The following is a 24,438-nucleotide window of genomic DNA, read 5'->3' on the forward strand; positions in this document are numbered from 1 at the left end:
CAAACACCTAACATGTTATAGATATCGACACGTTCACACACCGATAATAATTAAGAAAATAACATGATTCAATATAGTATTGTAAGTGTTAGTATCGTATCGATGTTGGACACCATTATGCGACCTCAAGATATGTCTAATCTAAAAAGTGTTTGCGCTTCATTGATGAAAGCTAAGCTAATCAAACTAGTAATCTCAAAGTAATTTGTCTCAAAAGTTTTGGTTGCTCAACTTTTTATCCTCTACTAGCGCACGCCTACCTGTATCTAACTTATGTACAAGAAAAAAGATATGTCTTATGTTATGGTCAATTTGTTAATAAAAGATTTTTGCTGCTAAAACAAAATATGTGCTTTATGTTATGTGAGTTTGTTAATAAAAGATTTTTGTTGCTACTAAAAAAAGCATGGGTATTGTTGGTATTATGAAAAGTGTACACCAAATCCCATGTATTATCTTTATATATAGTATAGATGAAAAAATCATTAAAAAAAATAAAAGAAAAAGAGAGGTAGTTAAAGAAAGTTAAGGACAATTATGAAATAATAAAAAAATCATATAAAAAATTAAGGACAATCATAGAATAATGAAAAATTGATCCCAAACTCAAGTATTCTTTTTGTATACTACCCCGTCTAAAAATAATTGTTACATTTTAACTATGTGCACTATTTATATAAGCTACTTTGACCGTATTTTTTTTTAATAATATCTAAAGATAAATATTAGCATACAAATCTTGTTAGATTTGTTTGGATGAATACTATCAAAATATCATTTTTTTTCTTCATAATTTTAAATAATAAACTACTAAAATATTAACCATTAAAATTATGTATCGGCAACAATGAAGCTTAGCAAACTCAAACCCCCAAACACAGCTTTACATTTGAGATAATATCTTGTATTTCTTCATTTGTTCTTTTCCACTACTCTACTAGCAAGCCACACTCACGAAGGAATGGCGCCACCGCCAAGTAGCGACGCCGATGAACCAAGTGACGTCACTTCGTCCGATCCACTAACGGAGGATACAACCGCCACCAAGAAGCGGAGTTTGAACTCCTCCACCGCCGGAACCCTAACATTACCATCTTCCTCTTCAAATACTCCGGAAGATTCCCTTCACATACCACTACTTCCCAATCTTCCATTCGAGCTCATCATAGAAATCCTCTGCAGACTTCCGGTGAAATCCCTGATGCAATTCCAATGCGTCCACAAATCCTGGAAATCTCTAATCTCCGATCGCCAATTTGCCAAAAAACACCTTCGCATGTCGACAAAGGATCATCACCACCTCATCACAACTTTGGCTAATTCGGAACGGGACGGGTTCAGCTACAATGATTACCCTCTCACCTCTCTCTTCAAACAAGTCACCACCACCGCCATGCAACTAGAGCACCTTCTAACAAATGGTGGATACCGTTTTGATCACATAGTTGGCTCTTGTCATGGCATTCTCTGCATTGCAATCGGTCCCGGTTCAGTTCTTTTGTGGAACCCTTCCATTCGGAAATTTACCAAATTGCCCTGTTTGGACGAGACTCCACGTCCGGAGCATGACTATCAATTTTCATTTGGCTATGATCATTCCAGTGACAGTTATAAGGTTGTTGTTTCGTTGTACAATGCAATTGTTTTTATTAATGGTAACAGGGTTTTTAATCCTCTAGTAAAGGTTCATACTTTAGGTACCAATTCTTGGAGAACCATTCAAGACTTCCCTTCTGGTTTGGTACGCGAAGATTCGTTGCTGGGAAAATTTGTTTGTGGAACTATTAATTGGTTAGCACTTAAAATTCAGACTCCTCCATGGATCATTATTTCTCTTGATTTGGAGATGGAATCTTATCAAGAGATTGTGCAGCCTGATTATGGAGGCGAAACCACCTTGACTTCTTTAAAATTAGGAGTGTTGAGGGATTGCTTATGCATATTTTCTCGTAGTAGTGATACGTTTACAGATATTTGGCTTATGAAGGAATATAGAAATAAAGAATCTTGGATCAAATTATTCCGTGTTCCTGACATAAGAAATATTGGTTATTTTCCTTCTGTTTGTGCACTTTATGTTTCTGAGGATGATCAAGTGCTACTGGAGATTAAGTCGCAATATACTGATGGTGTTTCAATGCCACTGGATATTCAGTCAAAATTGATTGTTTATAATTCCAGAGATGATACTTTTAAGGATCTCAATATTCAAAACACCAATGGTGTGAAACTGGCAGGTGCACAAGTCTACCATGAAAGTTTGATATCACCGTGTTTTTAAATGATGATATGTATGTTAGATGCTATGTTATGCCACTTATGTGTATCAAGAATTTGTCAACTGGATTCTTCAACTCGTAATTGCAACTTCTATTTTCATTTCCATTTGTGTAATGTATTTTATGTTTACCGGTTACTTCTTGGTTTATTGTATAATTACTGGTCGATGGAATTTGCAGCATGAGAAATTGCAATATTTGGTGTAATATATTTGTTTGTTAGATTTTTTTGTCAGTTCTTTTACTGTGCATTTCATTATATGGTCAATCACTTGTATGTTTGTTAAAATTTCGGCTGACGGCTACACTTGTTTCATAATGTGTGTGGAAGACGGTGTTGTTGGCGCTGGGATGTCTGAAGGAATGTGAAGTTTCTTTGACCTGGAGTTATAGATAGATACTTTTATGCCAAAAAGCATGGAATCGTGTTTCTAGAATCTTCTGCATCATTCTTCCACCATCCCAATAGTAAATATGTTTTCTCTCTTTCTCTCACTGATTTGTTTCTGTTTTTTTAATTATTTTTCAATAACAGTGCTTTCGACCCAATTGTGAGCCCTATTGTAGAAACTACTAGGTTCAATTGCTGAAACTGTCATTTTATTCCATGAATGTTTATTCACATTTTTATCATTGTTTACCATGTTTAGGTTGGGTTTCATGGCGCTTTTGTTCCAAATTTGAAACCTATCTGAGGAAGTGCTAGGTTCAATAGCCAACACTGTAATGGCGCTTTTCAGCACTGTAATTTCATTCAAATGAACATATATTCACACTTATCGTATGATATCATAGAAAATAGGAACTAGGTTTATGGTTTCTGTAAATTGTGTTGACTCATGACTATTTGAATTAATGGTAGGGTAGCTGATTTGCTTGAAAAATTTGTTCTTTTTTAGTTCTGTTAGCTCGATTCCTTAAATCTCTGGGCAACTTGAGTTTGTTGAGGCTAAGCTTGTATAGAGTTTATTCAAGTTGATTCCCACTTGTTGTATTGTAGCTTTCCCCTCAAAATATAGCTGCACTTCTAAGTAGTCTCCTGATTTGGAAATTACTCTTTGGTCCCTGAAAATATAAGGTATATTTTTGTTATTGAGGGAGTTGTGAAGAGATAACTGTTATGGCTCTTTTAAATTTAATAATAAGTATTATTTTAACTAATAGTTTTAGAAGGAATTTACTGAAATGCCCAAAGTCTAAACAATCTATTGTTTGTTGACTTATTCTATCTGCTGATGGTGGCTCAATGACAGACATGTTTCTTTGGTTCTTGCTCTCTCACTTTTCATTGTATTTTCAGCTATCCTTGGTCTCCTTATTACTCCTCCAATACATCTTTCTTCTCTAACAGTTTGATGTTTAAGGGTTTGTTTGACCCAGCTTTTTTTAGAGCTTATGCAAACAGCTTATGCAATATAAATTAGGTTTTATGCTATTTTATAAGTTCACACTAGTGAAAATTGTAATTTTATAAGTTATTTTATCATAAACTACATTGACAAACTTATAATAATACATAAAAATTGCATAAATTATTTGCATAAGCTCTAAAAAAAGCTGGGCCAAACGAGCCCTTATATGATTTTAGTCATACATGAAAAAGTCAATTTCATTTCCTTGTGGTAGATACAATAGTTATTATACCTGTTTCTTGCCTGCAAAGATTAAACTTTTAGTTTTGGATGCATATAGGACTTAAATGTTAATTGCTGAGTTGGGATCACTACTTGAAAACACATTCTATTATAAGTTTATTTACTTAAAACCTGAGATTTTCTGTTACATAAGATTTGGATCCTATTTCTTTTAGGATTGGATACATGTTTAGTTTTATGGTTACAGAATTCCATCAAGGGGTTATTTAGAAGATTCTATAATGCTGTTTTAAAAACAAAAAAACTTGAAAATTAAATTAAATTGGTAAAAAGTCTTAATTGGTAAATATCAATATTGTCAAGCCAGACACTTTCATACGGGTTTGAACCCGGGACCTTACATTTGTGTGTGTAAGTTTCAGTGATGCTTATGTCTTTGTCTAGGACAAAAAAAAAAAAATTATGTAATTTTATTTTTGGTTCCCAATTTTCTCTTACATTTACAAAAATAGTTTTCAATTTTAAATTAAACTTTTTTTTTATGAATAAAGATAAGGGATTAAACCTAGAAAAAAAAAAAACAGAATATCCAATATTTATTCTTTTATTTTTTTGAAACAGAACAAAGTTAGTAATTAATAGGTATTGTTAGTATTTTTCACCTTAATCGGGATTTAAATCCCGACTCTAATTTATTGACTCCTTTAACCCTTTTAGTAAAAAAAAAAGAAAAAAAACTCCTTCGATCCTTAGCTTAAAAATTAGTTGAACTACATACCCATCTCACACAATATTTATCATTTATTTGATTTGATATTTTAGTACTATTCATTTCAGATGATCTATAAACATTTGCTTCATTTGAAAATTACATTTCAATAATGTTTTTAAGTTTTCCATCTTCAAAATTTTTAAAAATAGGATTACCAAACAAATTTTATTTTAATTTTTCTTAGACACATTTTTCAAAATCAATTTATAGAATAGTAGTTTTTCTTTATCAATATAAACTCAATTCATTTAAATTCAAATAACGTATAATACAACGAGGAACATAATCAATGGCGATTAGCATAGGAGATGACCACCTTAGCTAGATAAAATGAGCTGCCATATTCGCTTGCGGCCTAATAAACTTAACATCAAAGTTAACACTACTAGTACTAGACTCAATCAACCGACGTCAAATATTAGAAATAATAACATATATTCAGACCCTCCCCTGCTCCTAAAGTTGATAGCAGTAGTAAACCAGTTGTGAATCACTTTGGAAAAGAACTTCACGAAGGTTTAATTGGCTTATCCATTGCATTGCTTCCCATAAGGTATAAGCTTCACCTTCGTGAATCTTCATAACAGCTGGGTACCAATCAGTATATGCTGCCACAAACCTTCCCTGTGTGAATCACGAAAACAGCAGCCAAAGGAAGTTATACGGCGGACTCGGTCGAAGCTTGCGTCCACATTGCCCACATACACAAACTGGTGCTGATAAGGTTGCTGCATTGCTGTCCTCTTTGTCTATACTCTTGCGCATTCCTCCATTCTTGAAGATACTGTTCTGCCAAATTACATATATCAGTGGGTCTTGCATTCTTTGGTTCCATATATTGTTGTTTCTATTCATGCAATTATTGATCATGATGGATGAAAACAGAGAAATAGAACTCATATTCAAGAGAGAAATGAAGAAAACTATCTTTTGTTATTAATTGTTGAAGAAGGTAGTGATACAGTGAGTTATTTATATGTGGAAATAACTCTAACTAACTCTTAGAGTAAGAGCTAACCTATATATGTCACACAATAGTAACTGTATACCAGGAAACTAAAGGCAGATACAAATTGCTTGTTACACAAGAAAGTGTGAAGTAAGCTATAGGTTCAACATCTATTATTCCATATGCTCCACAACAACATAATGACACAACACCTACCTCCGCCTCCTCTCCAATCCAAATTCCAAACAAAACATTAGCCATCTTTGCAGCATTATTCATGCATCGCTGCATCATCGGAAGCAAACCAGAATCTTCCCAACATGTTATACTAACAGAACAGGTCAGGAGAATATGCCAATCATCTTCAATTTGGTCTGCACAAAAAGAACAGTTTCCTACACAAGGAACATGTTGCTCCTGGAGCTTTTGTCGTGTCGGTAAACAGTTCCTACAGATACGCCACATAAGGTTCGGAACCTTCGGATGGACTTTAGCGTGCCAAATTCGATTCCACTCCTTATTAATATGAAACTGCTCCACACCCACCAATATATTGTATTCATACCGACATGATAACCGGACCGTATCCTCATGCTCTTGTGGAAATAAAGGAATTGATATTATAGATTCAGCCACAGGACTAGAAAATAACGTGTTAATTTTGTTCACATCCCAAGCTCTCGCCCCATGCACCACCAAATCACTTACCCGCGCATTAAGCATCCTCTCTATATCATCAACAATGGTGTAAGGAATAAGATAAATACTCATAAAATATGAAGGTATTGGTTGAAGAGTCAATTTAATCATTATTTCCTTACCCGCTTTAGACAAAGCTCTACCCCTCCAAGAGTCTGTTTTCTTCAAACTACGGCCCTTAATGAAATTGAATGTAGCTTAATTTCTTAATTCTCCCCACCATAGATGGTAGACCGAGATAAGTTCCGTAACCTAAAGCATGTCGTACACCAAGAATATTTGCTAAGTCTTCCTTCGTTTCAATGCTGATGTTATTACTAATAAAAACTTCATACTTTGTTAGATTGACTTGTCGCCCCGATGCCCTCTCAAAGTCTATAAGAATACGAAGGAGATGTTGCACTTCATTAACAGAAGCACTACAAAAAAGAAAACAATTGTCGGCAAACAACAAATGAGACACCGCCGGTGCCCCTCGACACACTTTGACTCCGTGAATATCTCCACTAGCGACTGCCTTGTGAATAAGAGTAGACAACCCTTCAACTATCAACAGAAACAAGCAAGGTCACTGAGGGTCACCTTGCCGTAATCCCATCCTTAGCATAATAGGTTCAACCTTCTCAAAGTTCATAAGAACCGAATAATTAACCAAACTAACGCACATCATCACCCACTTTACCCATTTATCATCAAACCCGAGTTCTGTGAGCATGCTTTGAAGGAAACTCCAGTCAACTCTATCACATGCCTTGCTTATGTCTATCTTGAGTGCCAGTCACCTATCCGACCTCTCTGCTTCCTCATCATAGTATGAATGATTTCTATAGGTGTCATAAAATTATCAAGGATGGACCTCCCCCATAAAATAGTATTTAAAATCTAAAATCCAATCAAACAGAAATAGATACGGCTATGGGTTGGGCTGATCCATTACATCTTCTACTCACATGACTAATCATCTATGAAGCAAGAAAATTAAACACGACATAGAAACTGATACCTCGACATTGATAGCAATTTAAAAATATGATATAATTCAATACAATAAGCATCAATATCAGACACCGACGTTCGTCTGACACTGAAATACGCGTACCTAGTTCAAAAGAGTGTTTGTGATTCATTGTAGGTAACTTTAAGCTCATTCAGATAATAATCTTAAAAGGTAATTTGTCTCAAAAGTATATACTATAGCTTATATGCTATATATAGTATTAATATTAAGATCTTGCTAACGAGTACTCGCGAGACATTCTTTAAACATTCCATTTAAAAAAAAAAATTATTCAAAAAATTAAAGACTACAATTTTTAATGAGTTGACTTTCGACATTTATATAAAAATTCTATGAAAAAAACTTACTATTTATGAGATATACTTACTTAGGCACAAACCTAAATAATTTAATTTAGTCACACATACAAAAATTTCAAAAAATTAATTAAAAAGAAGATGAAGTGATGTTACTAGCCACAAGCACAAAGGAATGGCGCCAAGTAGCGACATCGGTGAACCAAATGACGCCGCTTCGTCGAATTCACTGATGGAGGATACAACCTCCACCAAGAAGCGGTGTTTGAACTCCTCCTCCAACGGAACCCTAACACCACCATCATCCTCCTTCACCGGAACCCTAAAACCACCATCATCTACCTACCACTCCATCGTAACCCTAACATTACAATCTTCCTCGAGAGATTCCCTTCACACACCCCCACCACTTCCCACTCTTCCATTCGAGCTTATTGTAGAAATTCTCTCCAAACTTCCGGTGAAATCCCTCATCCAATTCCAATGCGTATGCAAATCCTGGAAATCTCTAATCTCCGATCCCAAATTTGCCAAAAAACACCTTCACATGACCACAAAGCATCATCACCTGATCTCAGCTTTCGCTAGTTCCGTACCGTACGAGTTCATCCACATGTCTTACCCTCTCTCATCTGTCTTCACAGAAGTAACCACGACCGCCATGCAGCTAGAGTACCCTCTAATGAATCGATACCGTTTTGATCCCATAGTTGGCTCTTGTCGCGGCATTCTCTGTATCCTAGATTACAGTTTCGTTTTTTTGTGGAACCCTTCCATTAGGAAATTTACCAAATTGCCCTCTTTTGAGATAGCTCATCTCACATGCTTGATTTTTCCTTTGGCTATGATCATTCCAGTGACAGTTACAAGGTTGTTGCTTTTTATATACATGAATTTGTTATTAATGGTAACAGGGTTATGAAAATTATAGTAAAGGTTCATACTTTAGGTACCAATTCTTGGAGAAGGATTCAAGATTTCCCTTCTCGTTCCTTCTTTGAAGATTCGTCAGGAAAATTTGTTTGTGGAACTATTAATTGGTTGACATATAGAGATCGGACTTCTTCGTTGAAAACTATTATTTCTCTTGATTTAGAGACTGAATCTTATCTAGAGATTGTGCAGCCTAATTCTGAAGGAAACAATTATTCAAGAATAGGAGTGTTGAGGGATTGCTTGTGCTTATTTTCTCGTAGTAGTGATACGTTTACAGATATTTGGCTTATGAAGGAGTATGGAAATAAAGAATCTTGGATCAAATTATTCCGTGTTCCTGACATAAGAGATCTTGATTCTTTTCCTTATGTTTATCCACTTTATGTTTCTGAGGATGATCAAGTGCTACTGCAGATTGAGTCAGAATTGTTTGTTTATAATTCCAGAGACGGTACTTTTAAGGATCTCAATATTCGAAACACCAATGGTGTGACAGGTACAACAGTCTACCATGAAAGTTTGATATCACCATGTTTTTAAATGGTGATATGTATGTTAGAAGTTATGTTATGCTACTTGTGTATCAAGAATTTGTCTACTGGATTCTTCAACTCCCTAATTGCAACTTGTATGTTAAATCGTTGATTTACATTTGTGTTATGTATTTTATGTATACTGGTCGGTCACTTATTGGTTTATTGTTTAATTATTGGTCAATGGAATTTGCAGCATAGTTCTTTTATTGTGCCTTTCATTTTATGGTCAGTGATTTGGTTTTCTAAGTGTTATGCACAATCACTTGTATGTTTGATGCAGTTAAAAAAAAAAAACTTGTATGCTTGTTAAATTTTTTGCTGACGGCTACACTAGCTTCATAGATTGATATTCTTGTGCCAAAAGGCAAAGAATCGTGATTCTAGAAACTTTTGCATCCTTCTTCCACCATCCCAGGGAGGGGTCAGGAAAAAGGCTTCCCTGGTGTTTGTTAATCTCCTTAATATTATATCCATATTCTTGGTGGAATATATTATATGTTAATCTCCTCCCTTAAGCATTTTGTTTTCTTTGAAATGTGTGTTCTGTTTTTGTTTGTATTTTTTTGTCACTACTAAGGTCTTGTTCTACCTCTGCGATGACCAATATTAAGAATCAACTGCATTGGATGGATATAACCTTCTAATGTCACTTTCTAGGTGTGTAATGTATGCTACTTCATTAGTTATTAAGCAAGCTCTTTGAGAATAGGTAGATATGACAAATAGCTTTTCATCCTGTGAAATCTTAATTAGTGAAATCTGATAATTTTTAGTACTTCCTACAACATTTTAGCAAATGTTGTGAATTCGTCTTAAAAATCACATCAATAAAAGAACTTGATGTGTGGAGCAATAGAACGGCAACCAAATAATTAAGCGGAATAAGCAATAATAATAACAACACCGATAAAAAAGATAAAGGAGAAGAAAGAACACAATGTTTGTTTACCCAGTTCGGTCCAATAATGACCTAGTCTGGGGGAGAGAGCAGCCCCTCCGTTCCACTATATCAAAGAGTAACTTTACAAAGAAATTCTCAATTGAGTTACAAGAATTAATCCTAATTCTACCCAAAACCCGAATCTCTTCCCGTGGCCAAGAGACTCAATTTGATAAGTGTTTCCCAAGGTGTACCACAAAGATAGTTCGCCCACCCTAGAGTTGTACCAAGAGAAAACTCTTTTTCCTCTCTAAAACCCTAGCCCTTATGTGGTGGCAAACCCTAATCTTTGCCTCTACATCTCTACTCTTTTTTCCTCTCTCTCTCTCAATTTTTCTATGAATAAAGCACTCCCTATTTATAGAAAAATATATGCCAAAAAATTAGTAACAAATCTGTTTTAAAATAAAACAAATCCAAGTCAGAGTGTCTTCCAAAAAATATATTTTTTCCCAAAAAATCTTCAAAACATCAAAGATGCAATAAAGATTCAACAAAGATTTTTCTGACTTCTTGTAACTGAGATTTCAAGGCATATCCAACAATTCTCCACCTTGCCTTCAAATCGATGGTGATCCCATCAACCACCGTGCTGCTCTCTCCATCTTGAATCTTCTATTCAAGATCACCGGATTGTACCTCCCTCTTCATCCTCGGAATGCCTTCCGCTCTCATGAAGATCTTGCATCCCACTACCATAGGATTTTAGGTAGCCCCACAAGATTCACCGCACCCTCTTCAGACTCCGAACTGGTCAAGTCCGTACCTCCCTGAAGAAACGCTTGCTCCCAACTATCATCGGAATTTTAGATAGCTCAACAAGCTCCACCATCCCTCTTCAGCCCCCGGATTGTGCCTTTTCCGTCCTCCTGAAGAATCGCTTGCCTCCGACTATCCATGGATTTTTGCGATAGCCCTACAAGCCTTCACCACTCTTCGACCCCGGAATGCCTTCCGTACTTTCGAAGTTTTGCTTGGCTCCAAACCAACCTTGGAATTTTAGATGGTTCCACAAGCTGCAACATCAAACTCTCCTTGTATCCAACTACCTCCAGCAGTCTCACAAGTTACCAAGTCTGATCACCTGTTGCTTTCAATTGCCTCCCTGAAGATCCTCTCAAGGTCTTGCACTTCTTCAGCCACAATTGAAACATAATCCACAAGGTCTCCATGGTCATCCCCTTTGGTTCAACAATACCACTCTCCTCCATATCTACGATTAGATAGCCAAGAGCTAATGTTGACTGTCTACCACTATTGGAAGACTCCACCTCAAACTGAGTTTCCACCAAAGTATACCCACCATGATCTCCACCTTGTAACACGCAAGACCTATTCAACTCCTCTGAAACATACTTCAAGCTATTGTTAGTCTCCAACAATTCCAGTTCAGTTCAACACCTAGTAAACCTTGTTCACTAGTCCAACTAAACACATGTCACTAACAGGTCCACCCGAAGTCCCACAACTCAACTACATTATGAGAATCACCACTAGTTATAGATGCATGACCAACTATCTTTGCATCTAAGTTCAGAAACATACCTCACAGCGTGTAAAGAAACTCACGATTGTCAAACTTCGTAAGACAAACTGAACCCATACCTTGAAACTTCAAGCTTTCCCGTTTTCAAGATGAACAACTCCACCTTCAACTAGCTCTAGAGTCTCAAAGTATTCATTCTTTGACCACATGTGATTGGAGCATCCAACGTCGATGACTCAACACTCCAACGATTCCTAACTTCCACTAGCACCTCCACATAATAAAGTTGTTGTTTCAGAAGTAACCCGAGTATTATTACCACCGCCTCTCCAGGCCGACCGTCTTCGCCATCTCCATTAACTTGTTATCTTCGAGGCACCGGATAACAACACTCCATGTTTTATCCATCATCCCGAACATTAAAATTGCTTCCATCTTCACTTTCAACAATTCCAAATTGTTTTCGGAAAGTCCCTCGATATCCGACTTAAAACCCATGGTGCTCACTTCAAATTGTTCCGATTGCCCCACGGTGGGCGCCAATTGTTGTGAATTCGTCTTAAAAATCACATCAATAAAAGAACTTGATGTGTGGAGCAATAGAACGGCAACCAAATAATTAAGCGGAATAAGCAATAATAATAACAACACCGATAAAAAAGATAAAGGAGAAGAAAGAACACAATGTTTGTTTACCCAGTTCGGTCCAATAATGACCTAGTCTGGGGGAGAGAGCAGCCCCTCCGTTCCACTATATCAAAGAGTAACTTTACAAAGAAATTCTCAATTGAGTTACAAGAATTAATCCTAATTCTACCCAAAACCCGAATCTCTTCCCGTGGCCAAGAGACTCAATTTGATAAGTGTTTCCCAAGGTGTACCACAAAGATAGTTCGCCCACCCTAGAGTTGTACCAAGAGAAAACTCTTTTTCCTCTCTAAAACCCTAGCCCTTATGTGGTGGCAAACCCTAATCTTTGCCTCTACATCTCTACTCTTTTTTCCTCTCTCTCTCTCAATTTTTCTATGAATAAAGCACTCCCTATTTATAGAAAAATATATGCCAAAAAATTAGTAACAAATCTGTTTTAAAATAAAACAAATCCAAGTCAGAGTGTCTTCCAAAAAATATATTTTTTCCCAAAAAATCTTCAAAACATCAAAGATGCAATAAAGATTCAACAAAGATTTTTCTGACTTCTTGTAACTGAGATTTCAAGGCATATCCAACAGCAAATGTAAATGAAAATGATAATTATGAGTCCATATAAGTATTGTCTTAGAAGTCAAGGAACGGAGTTTCTTCTACCTTCTTATTTGGAAGGAACGGAGTTTCTTCTACCCTCTTGATTTGGAAAGTGCTCCTGGTCCCTGAAAATTAAGTTATGTATTTTGGTTGAAGAGGGAATTACCTGTCACGAATCTTTACTAAAATGCGCAAGTCTAAACAATCTATAGTTTGTTGCCTCATCCTATCTGCAAATGGTTTTTCATTAACAATCATATTTCTTTTGTCGTCGTTCTTTCTTTTTTCATTGTATTTTCAGCTATTAGTTCCTCCATACATACATGTACATCATTCTTCTCATACAGTTTGAATGTTTGATGTGTAAATTTATTTGATTTTAGTCGTAACTCTTAAAATCAAATTCATTTCCTTTTGTTAAATACAATAGTTATACCTTTTTCTTAGCTGCGAAGACCACACTTTTAATTTTGGATACCAATAAATAGGACTTAAACATTAATATTGGATACCAATTGTTTATGTTACTCGAGACCTGGGATTTTCCGTGAGATAAAATTTGAATGCTATTTCATTAAGATAAAATTTGAATGCTATTTCATTAATATGAGTTTCATTTTTAGGAAGAAGTAGATGCAGGGAGGGTCAAGAAAAAGACTTCCCTTGTGTTTGTGAAGTCTGAAATATTGCTTTATATTATACCGATATTCTCGATGGAATATATTATATGTTTACCCCCCCCTTAAGCATTTTGCTTTCTTTAAAATGTGTGTTATGTTTTTATTTGTATTTTTTCCCACTACTAAGCTCTTGTTCTACCTCTGCCAATGACCGATATTAAGAATCAACTGCGCTGGATGGGTATAACCTTCTAATGTCACTTTCTAGGTGTGTATGTATGCTACCTCATTGGTTATTCAGCAAGCTCTTGTTCATCCTGTAAAATCTTAATTAGTGAAATCTCATAATTTTTAGTACTGCTTACAACATTTTACCAAATGTAAATGAAAATGATAATTCTAAGTCCATATTATAAGTATTGTCTTGGAATCCAGTATTTGTTTTGTTGTTGATGATGCTGAAGGCAAGGAGGAGGATGAAGAAATTTTTTAATTTTATTTGTAAACCCAAATTTGTTGGATTATAATGGAAGAAGAAGTGATTTTTTTTTTTTTTAATAGGAATGGAAGAAGAAGAAGAAATATGTTTCTCATGTAAACCATTTTAAATTAGATTTATTATTTACTCAAAAATAAAATTATTGTAACAATTATAATTATAAAATTGTAAGTTAAAAAACAATATATTGAAAGGGATAAATAATTTAAACTTTAATATATGAGGGACTTATTTGCAATATTAATAGATGATACATGATAATTTTATGTGAAATTTGACTAAGTTCACGGTTGGTTACGGTGGCAAATTCACCAAAAAAGCCAGTTTTCTTACTTCACGCTAGAATTTTCCAAATTATTATATACCACCATCATGATTAATTCTAGACTAAATCCTACAATATAGAAAACAGGAAAGTGAATATCACGTACACATATGATTCATAAGATAATTTGTTCAGAATATATAAAAAACGAAATTTATTTAAAACAATATCATATCATGCATATAACAATGATATGTATCGGTACAAGAGAGAGAAACATATAAAAATTTAGAGAAAATGAATTTAGATGGTGTCAGATTACACTTTATTCTCTCAAGTGTAAATCACACTTGAGAGAATCCATTCCCATAATATAATACACACAATATATATTGGAATTAACCAACAAATTAACACACACAAATTTAAAAACCAATTAAGACCTAACCATCGAGGCCTAAGTTATTTATCAATATATAATTTAATAATAATTGATCCTTTCACACTATATAATATATATTACCAACAAAAGACATGCATGCATCATGGAGTAGAGGATTTATGAACGGTTGGAGGATTAATTCTGTCCTGGACCAGCTGCTGCTTGAGTGTAAGGACATAATTGAAAAAACAAAGCACAAGCGACACGGTCGTGGAGAACGAAGCACTGATAATTCCAGGAAGGGCACGGATATATAAAGCTGTCCTTCCCCTCAACATGGCCATTGAATATTGCCATCACAAGAACTAAGACAATTTTTTTTTTGAAGAAGCTAAATTAGCCCCCAAATTGGCGCCAGAGAGAATCGAAACTCGGACCTCAAGAGGAGCACACTCCCGGATCCCAAGCCAATACCAATGCATCAACCCAAGTGGGTTAGAACTAAGACAATTAGTGAGTCAGTTACTGTTTTAAAAGCCATAGTGTATGTATATGAATTACTTTCTAAGTTTAATTTTTTCTCTTGTCTTGTGTTGTGTGAATACATTTGCTCCAATATTTCCTTCAATTTATAGAACAAAGTTTAATCCATTAATTATGGTAGGTGAAAAAAGCGTTGCAAGTTGCTTGCAACCCATATGCATATGCATATGCATGCTCTTAAAAAATACTATCAAGGATCATAATTTTCCTCTTACTATGTTACTTGTTGACCCGATTTTTCTTACTTATAGAAACTAGTAATTAAACATAACATGTGGACGAATAAAATTTTAGTGTGGTCCAATTGGGTTATTGATGAAGCATTTGTCTTTTTCTCAAATGTACAAGTTCATTTTGTGGTGATATTTTTTCATTAGAGTATTCTTAATTTATTGGACATGCTCGTGTGAATGAAAAGGATTTTGCTTTATATTGATCTATAGCAACTACTAGGAAGTTTCTAATCGAATAATGAGAAAATATCTTTTCAGTTTACTAGGTCACATAGTAATTAAATTCTAATAGTTGGATGTAAACTAGATCGATAGATTAATAGAGTGTAACACTTTTAAAATTATATTTGTGTAATTTAATCTATACTCTTCATTTTAATATATTTTTATGTAATTAATATAAATATATATGAACAATCAGAGCGAGAACATCATAATTTATTTACAGATATTTGGCTTATGAAGGAGTATGGAAATAAAGAATCTTGGATCAAATTATTCCGTGTTCCTGACATAAGAGATCTTGATTCTTTTCCTTATGTTTATCCACTTTATGTTTCTGAGGATGATCAAGTGCTACTGCAGATTGAGTCAGAATTGTTTGTTTATAATTCCAGAGACAGTACTTTTAAGGATCTCAATATTCGAAACACCAATGGTGTGACAGGTACAACAGTCTACCATGAAAGTTTGATATCACCATGTTTTTAAATGGTGATATGTATGTTAGAAGTTATGTTATGCTACTTGTCTACTGGATTCTTCAACTCCCTAATTGCAACTTGTATGTTAAATCGTTGATTTACATTTGTGTTATGTATTTTATGTATACTGGTCACTTATTGGTTTATTGTTTAATTATTGGTCAATGGAATTTGCAGCATAGTTCTTTTATTGTGCCTTTCATTTTATGGTCAGTGATTTGGTTTTCTAAGTGTTATGCACAATCACTTGTATGTTTGATGCAGTTAAAAAAAAAAACTTGTATGTTTGTTAAATTTTTTGCTGACGGCTACACTAGCTTCATAGATTGATATTCTTGTGCCAAAAGGCTTCCCTGGTGTTTGTTAATCTCCTTAATATTATATCCATATTCTTGGTGGAATATATTATATGTTAATCTCCTCCCTTAAGCATTTTGTTTTCTTTGAAATGTGTGTTCTGTTTTTGTTTGTATTTTTTTGTCACTACTAAGGTCTTGTTCTACCTCTGCGATGACCAATATTAAGAATCAACTGCATTGGATGGATATAACCTTCTAATGTCACTTTCTAGGTGTGTAATGTATGCTACTTCATTAGTTATTAAGCAAGCTCTTTGAGAATAGGTAGATATGACAAATAGCTTTTCATCCTGTGAAATCTTAATTAGTGAAATCTGATAATTTTTAGTACTTCCTACAACATTTTAGCAAATGTAAATGAAAATGATAATTATGAGTCCATATAAGTATTGTCTTAGAAGTCAAGGAACGGAGTTTCTTCTACCTTCTTATTTGGAAGGAACGGAGTTTCTTCTACCCTCTTGATTTGGAAAGTGCTCCTGGTCCCTGAAAATTAAGTTATGTATTTTGTTTGAAGAGGGAATTACCTGTCACGAATCTTTACTAAAATGCGCAAATCTAAACAATCTATAGTTTGTTGCCTCATCCTATCTGCAAATGGTTTTTCATTAACAGTCATATTTCTTTTGTCGTCGTTCTTTCTTTTTTCATTGTATTTTCAGCTATTAGTTCCTCCATACATACATGTACATCATTCTTCTCATACAGTTTGAATGTTTGATGTCTAAATTTATTTGATTTTAGTCGTAACTCTTAAAATCAAATTCATTTCCTTGTGTTAAATACAATAGTTATACCTTTTTCTTAGCTGCGAAGACCACACTTTTAATTTTGGATACCAATAAATAGGACTTAAACATTAATATTGGATACCAATTGTTATGTTACTCGAGACCTGGGATTTTCCGTGAGATAAAATTTGAATGCTATTTCATTAAGATTGCGACATGTTTAGCTTTATGCTTTTAGAATTCCATTCACGGGTTAGTTATTTATTGGTGTTAAAACTTGCCCTCATTCAATATTTTATTGAGACCTTTCTTTAGTGGAAACCTTCTTTCACTTGAAGCAGTTCAGACTTTTATAGGGATTTTTCTATTCAATTTCCTCTCAGTTCTTTAGTCCCTACTATTTCTTTAGTCATTTTTTTTGTCCTTTGCACGACAATTTGTTAGTTATATGTGTGTAATCTGAGGTTTGACACTTCTAACCCAATTATTCAGTTTGTATTTGTACTCTAACCTGCATATCTATGATCAACTTAATATGAGTTTCATTTTTAGGAAGAAGTGGATGCAGGGAGGGTCAAGAAAAAGACTTCCCTTGTGTTTGTGAAGTCTGAAATATTGCTTCAATATATTATATGTTTACCCCCCCTTAAGCATTTTGCTTTCTTTAAAAAAAAAATTATTGTAACAATTATAATTATAAAATTATAAGTTAAAAAACAATATATTGAAAGGGATAAATATTTTAAACTTTAATATATGAGGGACTTATTTGCAATATTAATAGATGATACATGATAACTGGTATGCACCGTATAATCTTATGGGAAATTTGACTAAGTTCACAGTTGGTTACGGTTGCAAATTCACCAAAAAAGCCAGTTTTCTTACTTCACGCTAGAATTTTCTAAATTATTATAGGCAAATGCTAAATAGTGTCCTCGGGGCACTCTTGAATAAAAAATTTCTTTTAATGAAATGCTTAAAGAGTGCCTCGGGGGCACTCATTAGCAAGACCCATTATTATATACCACCATCATGATTAATTGTAGACTAAATCCTACAATATAGAAAACAGGAGAGTGAATATCACGTACACATATGATTAAAGAAACTTTTTATTCAAAAAGTTAAATACTACAATTTTCAATGCGTTGACTTTACGCATTCCGATAAAAATTCTATAAAAAACTTACTATTTAAGGGCTTAAAAAGTGCCCCAGGAGCACTATTTAGCATTTACCTTATTTAAAACAATATCATATCATGCATATAACAATGATATGTATTGGTACAATATAATATAATACACACAATATATATTGGAATTAACCAACAAATTAACACACACAAATTTAAAAACCAATTAAGACCTAACCATCGAGGCCTAAGTTATTTATCAATATATAATTTAATAATAATTGATCCTTTCACACTATATAATATATATTACCAACAAAAGACATGCATGGATCATGGAGTAGAGGATTTATGAACGGTTGGAGGATTAATTCTGTCCTGGACCAGCTGCTGCTTGAGTGTAAGGACATAATTGAAAAAACAAAGCACAAGCGACACGGTCGTGCGTGGAGAACGAAGCACTGATAATTCCAGGAAGGGCACGGATATATAAAGCTGTCCTTCCCCTCAACATGGCCATTGAATATTGCCATCACAAGAACTAAGACAATTTTTTTTTTTGAAGAAGCTAAATTAGCTCTCAAATTGGCGCCAGAGAGAATCGAACCTCGGACCTCAAGAGGAGCACACTCCCAGATCCCAAGCCAATATCAATGCATCAACTCAAGTGGGTTAGAACTAAGACAATTAGTGAGTCAGTTACTGTTTTAAAAGCCATAGTGTATGTATATGAATTACTTTCTAAGTTTAATTTTTTCTCTTGTCTTGTGTTGTGTGAATACATTTGCTCCATAATTCCTTCAATTTATAGAACAAAGTTTAATCCATTAATTATGGTAGGTGAAAAAAGCGTTGCAAGTTGCTCTTAAAAAATACTATTAAGGATCATAATTTTCCTCTTACTATGTTACTTGTTGACCCGATTTTTCTTACTTATAGAAACTAGTAATTAAACATAACATGTGGACGAATAAAATTTTAGTGTGGTCCAATTGGGTTATTGATGAAGCATTTGTCTTTTTCTCAAATGTACAAGTTCATTTTGTGGTGATATTTTTTCAATAGAGTATTCTTAATTTATTGGACATGCTTGTGTGAATGTAATTAATAGTTAGTTGTTTCTTGATTTCATTTTCAGATTAATATTAAGTATCATATATAAAACTCTTTTCCCAATATTATAAAAAAAACAAAAAATCATCACTATTAGTATTAACCAATGAAAAGGATTTTGCTTTATATTGATCTATAGCAACTACTAGGAAGTTTCTAATCGTATAATGAGAAAATCTCTTTTCAGTTTACTAGGTCACATAGTAATTAAATTCTAATAGTTGGATGTAAACTAGATCGGTAGATTAAATAGAGTGCAACACTTTTAAAATTATATTTGTGTAATTTAATCTATACTCTTCATTTTAATATATTATTATGTAATTAATATAAATATATATGAACAATCAGAGCGAGAACATCATAATTTATTTACACTAATTATCAATTTTTTTGTGGAACTATTATCCTATTTAGTAGCCATAACAACAACATTTTTTTAGGATATATAAGAGTTTTTGTACAATGATTGGACTCTTCACATTGTGGATTCCATCTGACCAAACAAGTGATGAAGAAAAGTAGAAAACATAGTTTGATTTGACTTTACTCCTCCGATAACAATGCTGACAAATGGTTTTTTTTCTCATGTAAGGATTTGAACGAGAGATGTTTTGACACCATTTTAATCTTGATTTTTGGATTTTGAATGATAGTAGCCGTGTAGCTTGAGGTAGGAGAGCTAACATTTGTCACTATTCTATGAATCTTAACATTGAAACGCTTACGTGGCCTAACAAGAATCACCAGTGCAGGATAATTTATATCTTTCACCGGACATCTATTCGAAGATCCATAGCAATTTAATTAAAACAGTCTTTCAAGTGTAATAATGTTAATGATCCCAGACCAGTAAAAAGAGCTTCTAACTTTGATTTAGTTACTACACTGCACTTAGAAACCCCAAGTTCAGTAAGAGATCTCAAGCGAGACAATTCATTCGGTAGATTTGTTAGATTTAAACCTTCTAGATTCAACCAACTAAGCTTTTTCATGCCACCAATTGATGAGTGCAATATTTTGATTCCTGTATTGCTTAAATCCAACATTTTTATTCAATCCTCCGAGGACAGTGAAAATTCCTTCAGACTTGAGCAGCCTTTGACACTAGAGATGTTAAATGCTTCTCACCCATCAGACTTTGCAATTTTGTGCACCTATCCAATAGCAAAGTATGAAGTGTGTCCTTAGACAAATCAGGGATGTTGATCAGCTGTTTGCACTCACTTAGCATCCATCAGTCGACTACGCTTTCCTCGGCCATGATAATGAGTCTACTGTTAGGTCCAAGGTCATTAAGCACTCCACATAAATCATCTAATTGTGTAGCATACATTATCATAATGGGCGGCTATGGTTGTCTTTCCTATTCCACTCATGCCACAAATTCCAAATCCTTGGTACTAATAAGTCAATATGTTCACTGTTTTCATCAACTTTAACAAGGTCGTTCAGTTCATTAGGAAACATTAGCGATAACTTCTGCAAAAAATCTTCCACAATATTGTCGATGACTTGATAATCATCCCTAGAAAAATAAATAAATAAATAATAAACAAATTAAACTTAAAGGAAAATTTCAATTTGGTAAGTTTCTAAAATGCTATAAGAACAGGATCAACCCAGCAATCAGATCATTGTGCTAGTGGACAAGTCTTGGTGGTGGTTGTGAATTGTGATGATGGTGTTGTGGTTGTTTCTTGTGAGGTTGTTTTGTTTGAACATTTGTTGTGGATGCTGGAAAGTGCTGAAAGTGAAACAGCACAATTGGGGTCAATGGATGAGTTGGTTGAGTTCTACAATTGTGCATGTTGATTCATTGATTGATCATTCAAATTATGGAATTCATTATGATGCTTTGCTGACAAAACTAGTTGCTGTAGTAGTAAGTAACTGACTTCAATTGTTTTGTTTTCTTATGGTGATTAAGAAAAGAAAAGAAAAAATTAAGGGTGAATTGGTCATTTGAGATTGATTAAATGTATTTAAGAGGACTGCTATATATGATATTATTATATTATTGTAGTCAACATTGTTTGTGTTAAACATGAATTATGTGCTATGAATTTCAGCAGTTCTCTTTATTGTGATATTCTGCTGATGATTTGATGCAAGACTTGGAACTCCAACATTGTGATACATTTTTCCTGATCTAAATACATGTATGTTTGGATTCAGAGTTCACTGCAATTTTGTAAAAGCTACACTATAATGTTTGGATTCTTTATTCAGAGTTCACATTGGTACCAAACATGCACGATTACATTATGGAGTTACATATGTTCTCCCTTGCTTTAGATAACATATGATATGATTGTCCTTCAGAGATGGGAGAAACACAGTAAGTATTAGACCTACATATAGCTAATGTATGAGATGGTCAAAGCCTAGTTTTTTTTGAGCAAAAGCAAAGCTAGATCATCTCATTGATAATTAATTGGTACAAAGAAGAGGGTACATCATAAAAAACAACATGGGGACTAGACTGAGATAAGGTTGCTCTAGCGATGCATTGAGCAACCTTATTTGTTTGCCTCCGTACAAGTACAAACGACATAACGTTAACATAGTTGTTATTAGTGGACAAGAGATTCTTACATAGAGTTTTTTGTTGGTTCTTTTATTGTGCATTTCATTATATGGTCATTGATTTAGTTTTCTAAGAGTTTTATGATGAATCTTTTATTGTGCATTTCCACTACTGAGCTCTTGTTCTACCTTTGCCCATGACCAATATTAAGAATCAAGTTCATTGGATGGGCTTGTTTTTACTCCACACTGTGTTTTAGCATGTGGTGTAGTATTTTCTTGATGAGTATTACCTTCTAATGTCACTTTCGAGGTGTGTAATGCATGCTACCTCATTGGTTAATTTTGAAAATTCCGCCCTTATTGTCGTCCGCCCCTAGCCTCCTAATTGCGGAATTTGGATTGCCTGCATTGCAGTGCAGCCTCCAACACCTTCATTGTGTTGGGTGTGAAGGGGTGGATTTAGTCCCACATTGCCTTGAGATATGGCATTTGTAGTGTTCATAAAGCTTGGGCAGCTCTCACTCTACCAGCCGGTTTTATAAAGTTGAGTTAGGTTCTACCGAAATTCCAAGAGTTATTAAGTAAGCTCTGTGGCAAGCAGTAAATGTGACAGAAAGTGACATCTAAGTACTTATTGTTTGCTAGCTTTAGAAAGTCTGGTTTTCTGCTGACACTATAGATCATATAGATGATAAAATGCAATAAGGGCTTGGCATCCAAATTTAAGTCTCAGATACCAGGTTGTGTCCATGGCCATCCTCAGCCTCACTTTCAAACCAAAGGAATTTAAGGTATCTTTATTGTGATATTCTACTGATTTAGCAATTGATGTCAGACTTGGAACTCCAACATTGTGATACATTTTTCTTGATCTAAATATATGTATGTCTGGATTCACTGTGAGTTTACCGCAATTTTGTTAAAGCTACACTTTGAAGCTTCAACAAAATCAAATTCACTGTGGTACCAAACATAGACGATTACATCATGGAGTTACATATGTTCTCCTTTGCTTTAGATAGCATGCTTGTCCTTAAGGGATAGGAGAAACACAGTAAGTATCCCTATAGCTAATTTATGAGACTAAACTAAGCAGAGTTAGTTTTTTTTGAAGAAACTAAATTAGCCTACCCAAATTGGCACTAATGAAAATCGAATCTGAGACCTTAAGGATGAGCACACTCCCAGGTCCCAAGCCAATATCACCGGACCAACCCAAGTGGGTTAAGCTGAGTTAGTTAATGTGATAGATGGTCTAAGATCTATGAAGTGTAAAAAAAAATTCAAGCTTCTCAATTTCATCTGCGAATTTTTCATAAATTATGCTAACTCATACTTTGTGGCACTTCTTACAACATATAAGCAAAATTTAATGAAAATAGCAAAGTCAAGTCCATATTATAATTATCTTAGAAATCAAGGAGTGAAGTTTCTTCTTCCTTCTTTTTCAGGTTCTGGACCACAAGAAAATGGTCCACTGTGTAAAGCACCTTTTTTTATTATGTGAACTTAACTTACACAAGGATTTAGGCTAATGGTTCAATTAAGGAAAAGTTCAAATAACAACACTGAGATTTTTATGATTAAAAAAGTACATACATCCATATTAAAATTTTCTGTATTTTTTATTGTGCTCAAGACAGTTTCCTATAGTGGAATATTCCCATTAACACATTACATAAGCACGTATCATTAACATGATAGGATTAGGATTACTAGATTAAATTTTTTCAATTTTGGCTTGTCTTTTTCCTCAATAAATAGATTTATGATTGTCACACAATTCAAAAACTTGCGGTTATCTTATCCATAGAGGCAATGATAAACAAGTGAACGAATCAAAAACAAAGAGAAGAATGATGTGGATGCACGACTTTATGATAAGAAGGTATTCTCCCATAATATGAGATCATCATGGCAATCACTTCAAGAGAAAAATGATGATGTTGATAAGGTGCATATCATATGCAATTGCCACAACAACTTGTAGTATGATGGTATAGCCTTGTTTCTATTGTTATGGCAATCCTTTGATCTTTAATCGATTGCTTCATGAAGAAGAATTTATGTGTGTCTCACATCAAGTTAAATTTAACCTGAGAGAAAGAAAAAAAAAAAAAAAATTAGTGAACCAGATACCGATGATGAAATAAGAGAAAAAAAAAAAGTTGCAATTTTTTTTTGAAAAGTAAAAGTTGCAAAGGTTGACAAGTTTAATTTTTTGTGCAATCACTATAGATTAGAAAAAGTTAAGTAAAAATCAAAAAGCATTTAACCAAATTAAACTTTTCTCTTTTCTCTTGTTCCATAAAAAGTTAAAAAATTTCTCAAGTAAAAGACAAGCTTTGTTGGTCGATTGGATCAGGATTTGGATTTGCTACAGGAATAAAATCACACAGTTTCACGCAGTTTCAATCTCAGTCATTACTTCTTGATCGGACGGATCTGATCAAATCAATCATTATGTCAATAGATTCTTTATTTTGTTTTCTTCCTCTTCTTTTATCTTGTCACACACATACGCTAGTGTCTTACTCTTACCTTAACAGCAACGTGTCATTTTACAATG

General features: G+C 34.1%; 1 protein-coding gene and 1 pseudogene across 2 annotated transcripts; both read left to right on the top strand.

Annotated features, from left to right (window-relative positions):
* The first annotated feature begins 845 nt into the window (after nt 1-845).
* LOC123897374 (F-box/kelch-repeat protein At3g23880-like) lies at nt 846-16,343 on the top strand. Of its 2 annotated transcripts, XM_045947976.1 has the most exons (2): nt 846-1,997; nt 15,769-16,343. In XM_045947976.1, exons 1-2 carry the CDS (start codon nt 962-964, stop codon nt 16,002-16,004), a joined length of 1,272 nt encoding a protein of 423 aa, XP_045803932.1. In that variant the 5' UTR covers nt 846-961; the 3' UTR covers nt 16,005-16,343. The 2 variants fall into 2 exon arrangements, with proteins under 2 accessions (XP_045803932.1, XP_045803931.1); XM_045947975.1 differs by lacking the exon at nt 15,769-16,343 and having other exon boundaries at nt 846-2,503.
* On the top strand, nt 7,729-9,193 carry LOC123897375 (annotated as a pseudogene).
* Nucleotides 16,344-24,438: the final 8,095 nt, after the last annotated feature.

Source organism: Trifolium pratense, linkage group LG7 (genome assembly GCF_020283565.1).
Source record: "Trifolium pratense cultivar HEN17-A07 linkage group LG7, ARS_RC_1.1, whole genome shotgun sequence".
Lineage (NCBI taxonomy): Eukaryota > Viridiplantae > Streptophyta > Magnoliopsida > Fabales > Fabaceae > Trifolium > Trifolium pratense.

Excerpts from the sequence above, each read along its gene's own strand:
- LOC123897374 (XM_045947975.1), top strand. The coding sequence starts at position 962 with ATGGCGCCACCGCCAAGTAGCGACGCCGATGAACCAAGTGACGTCACT.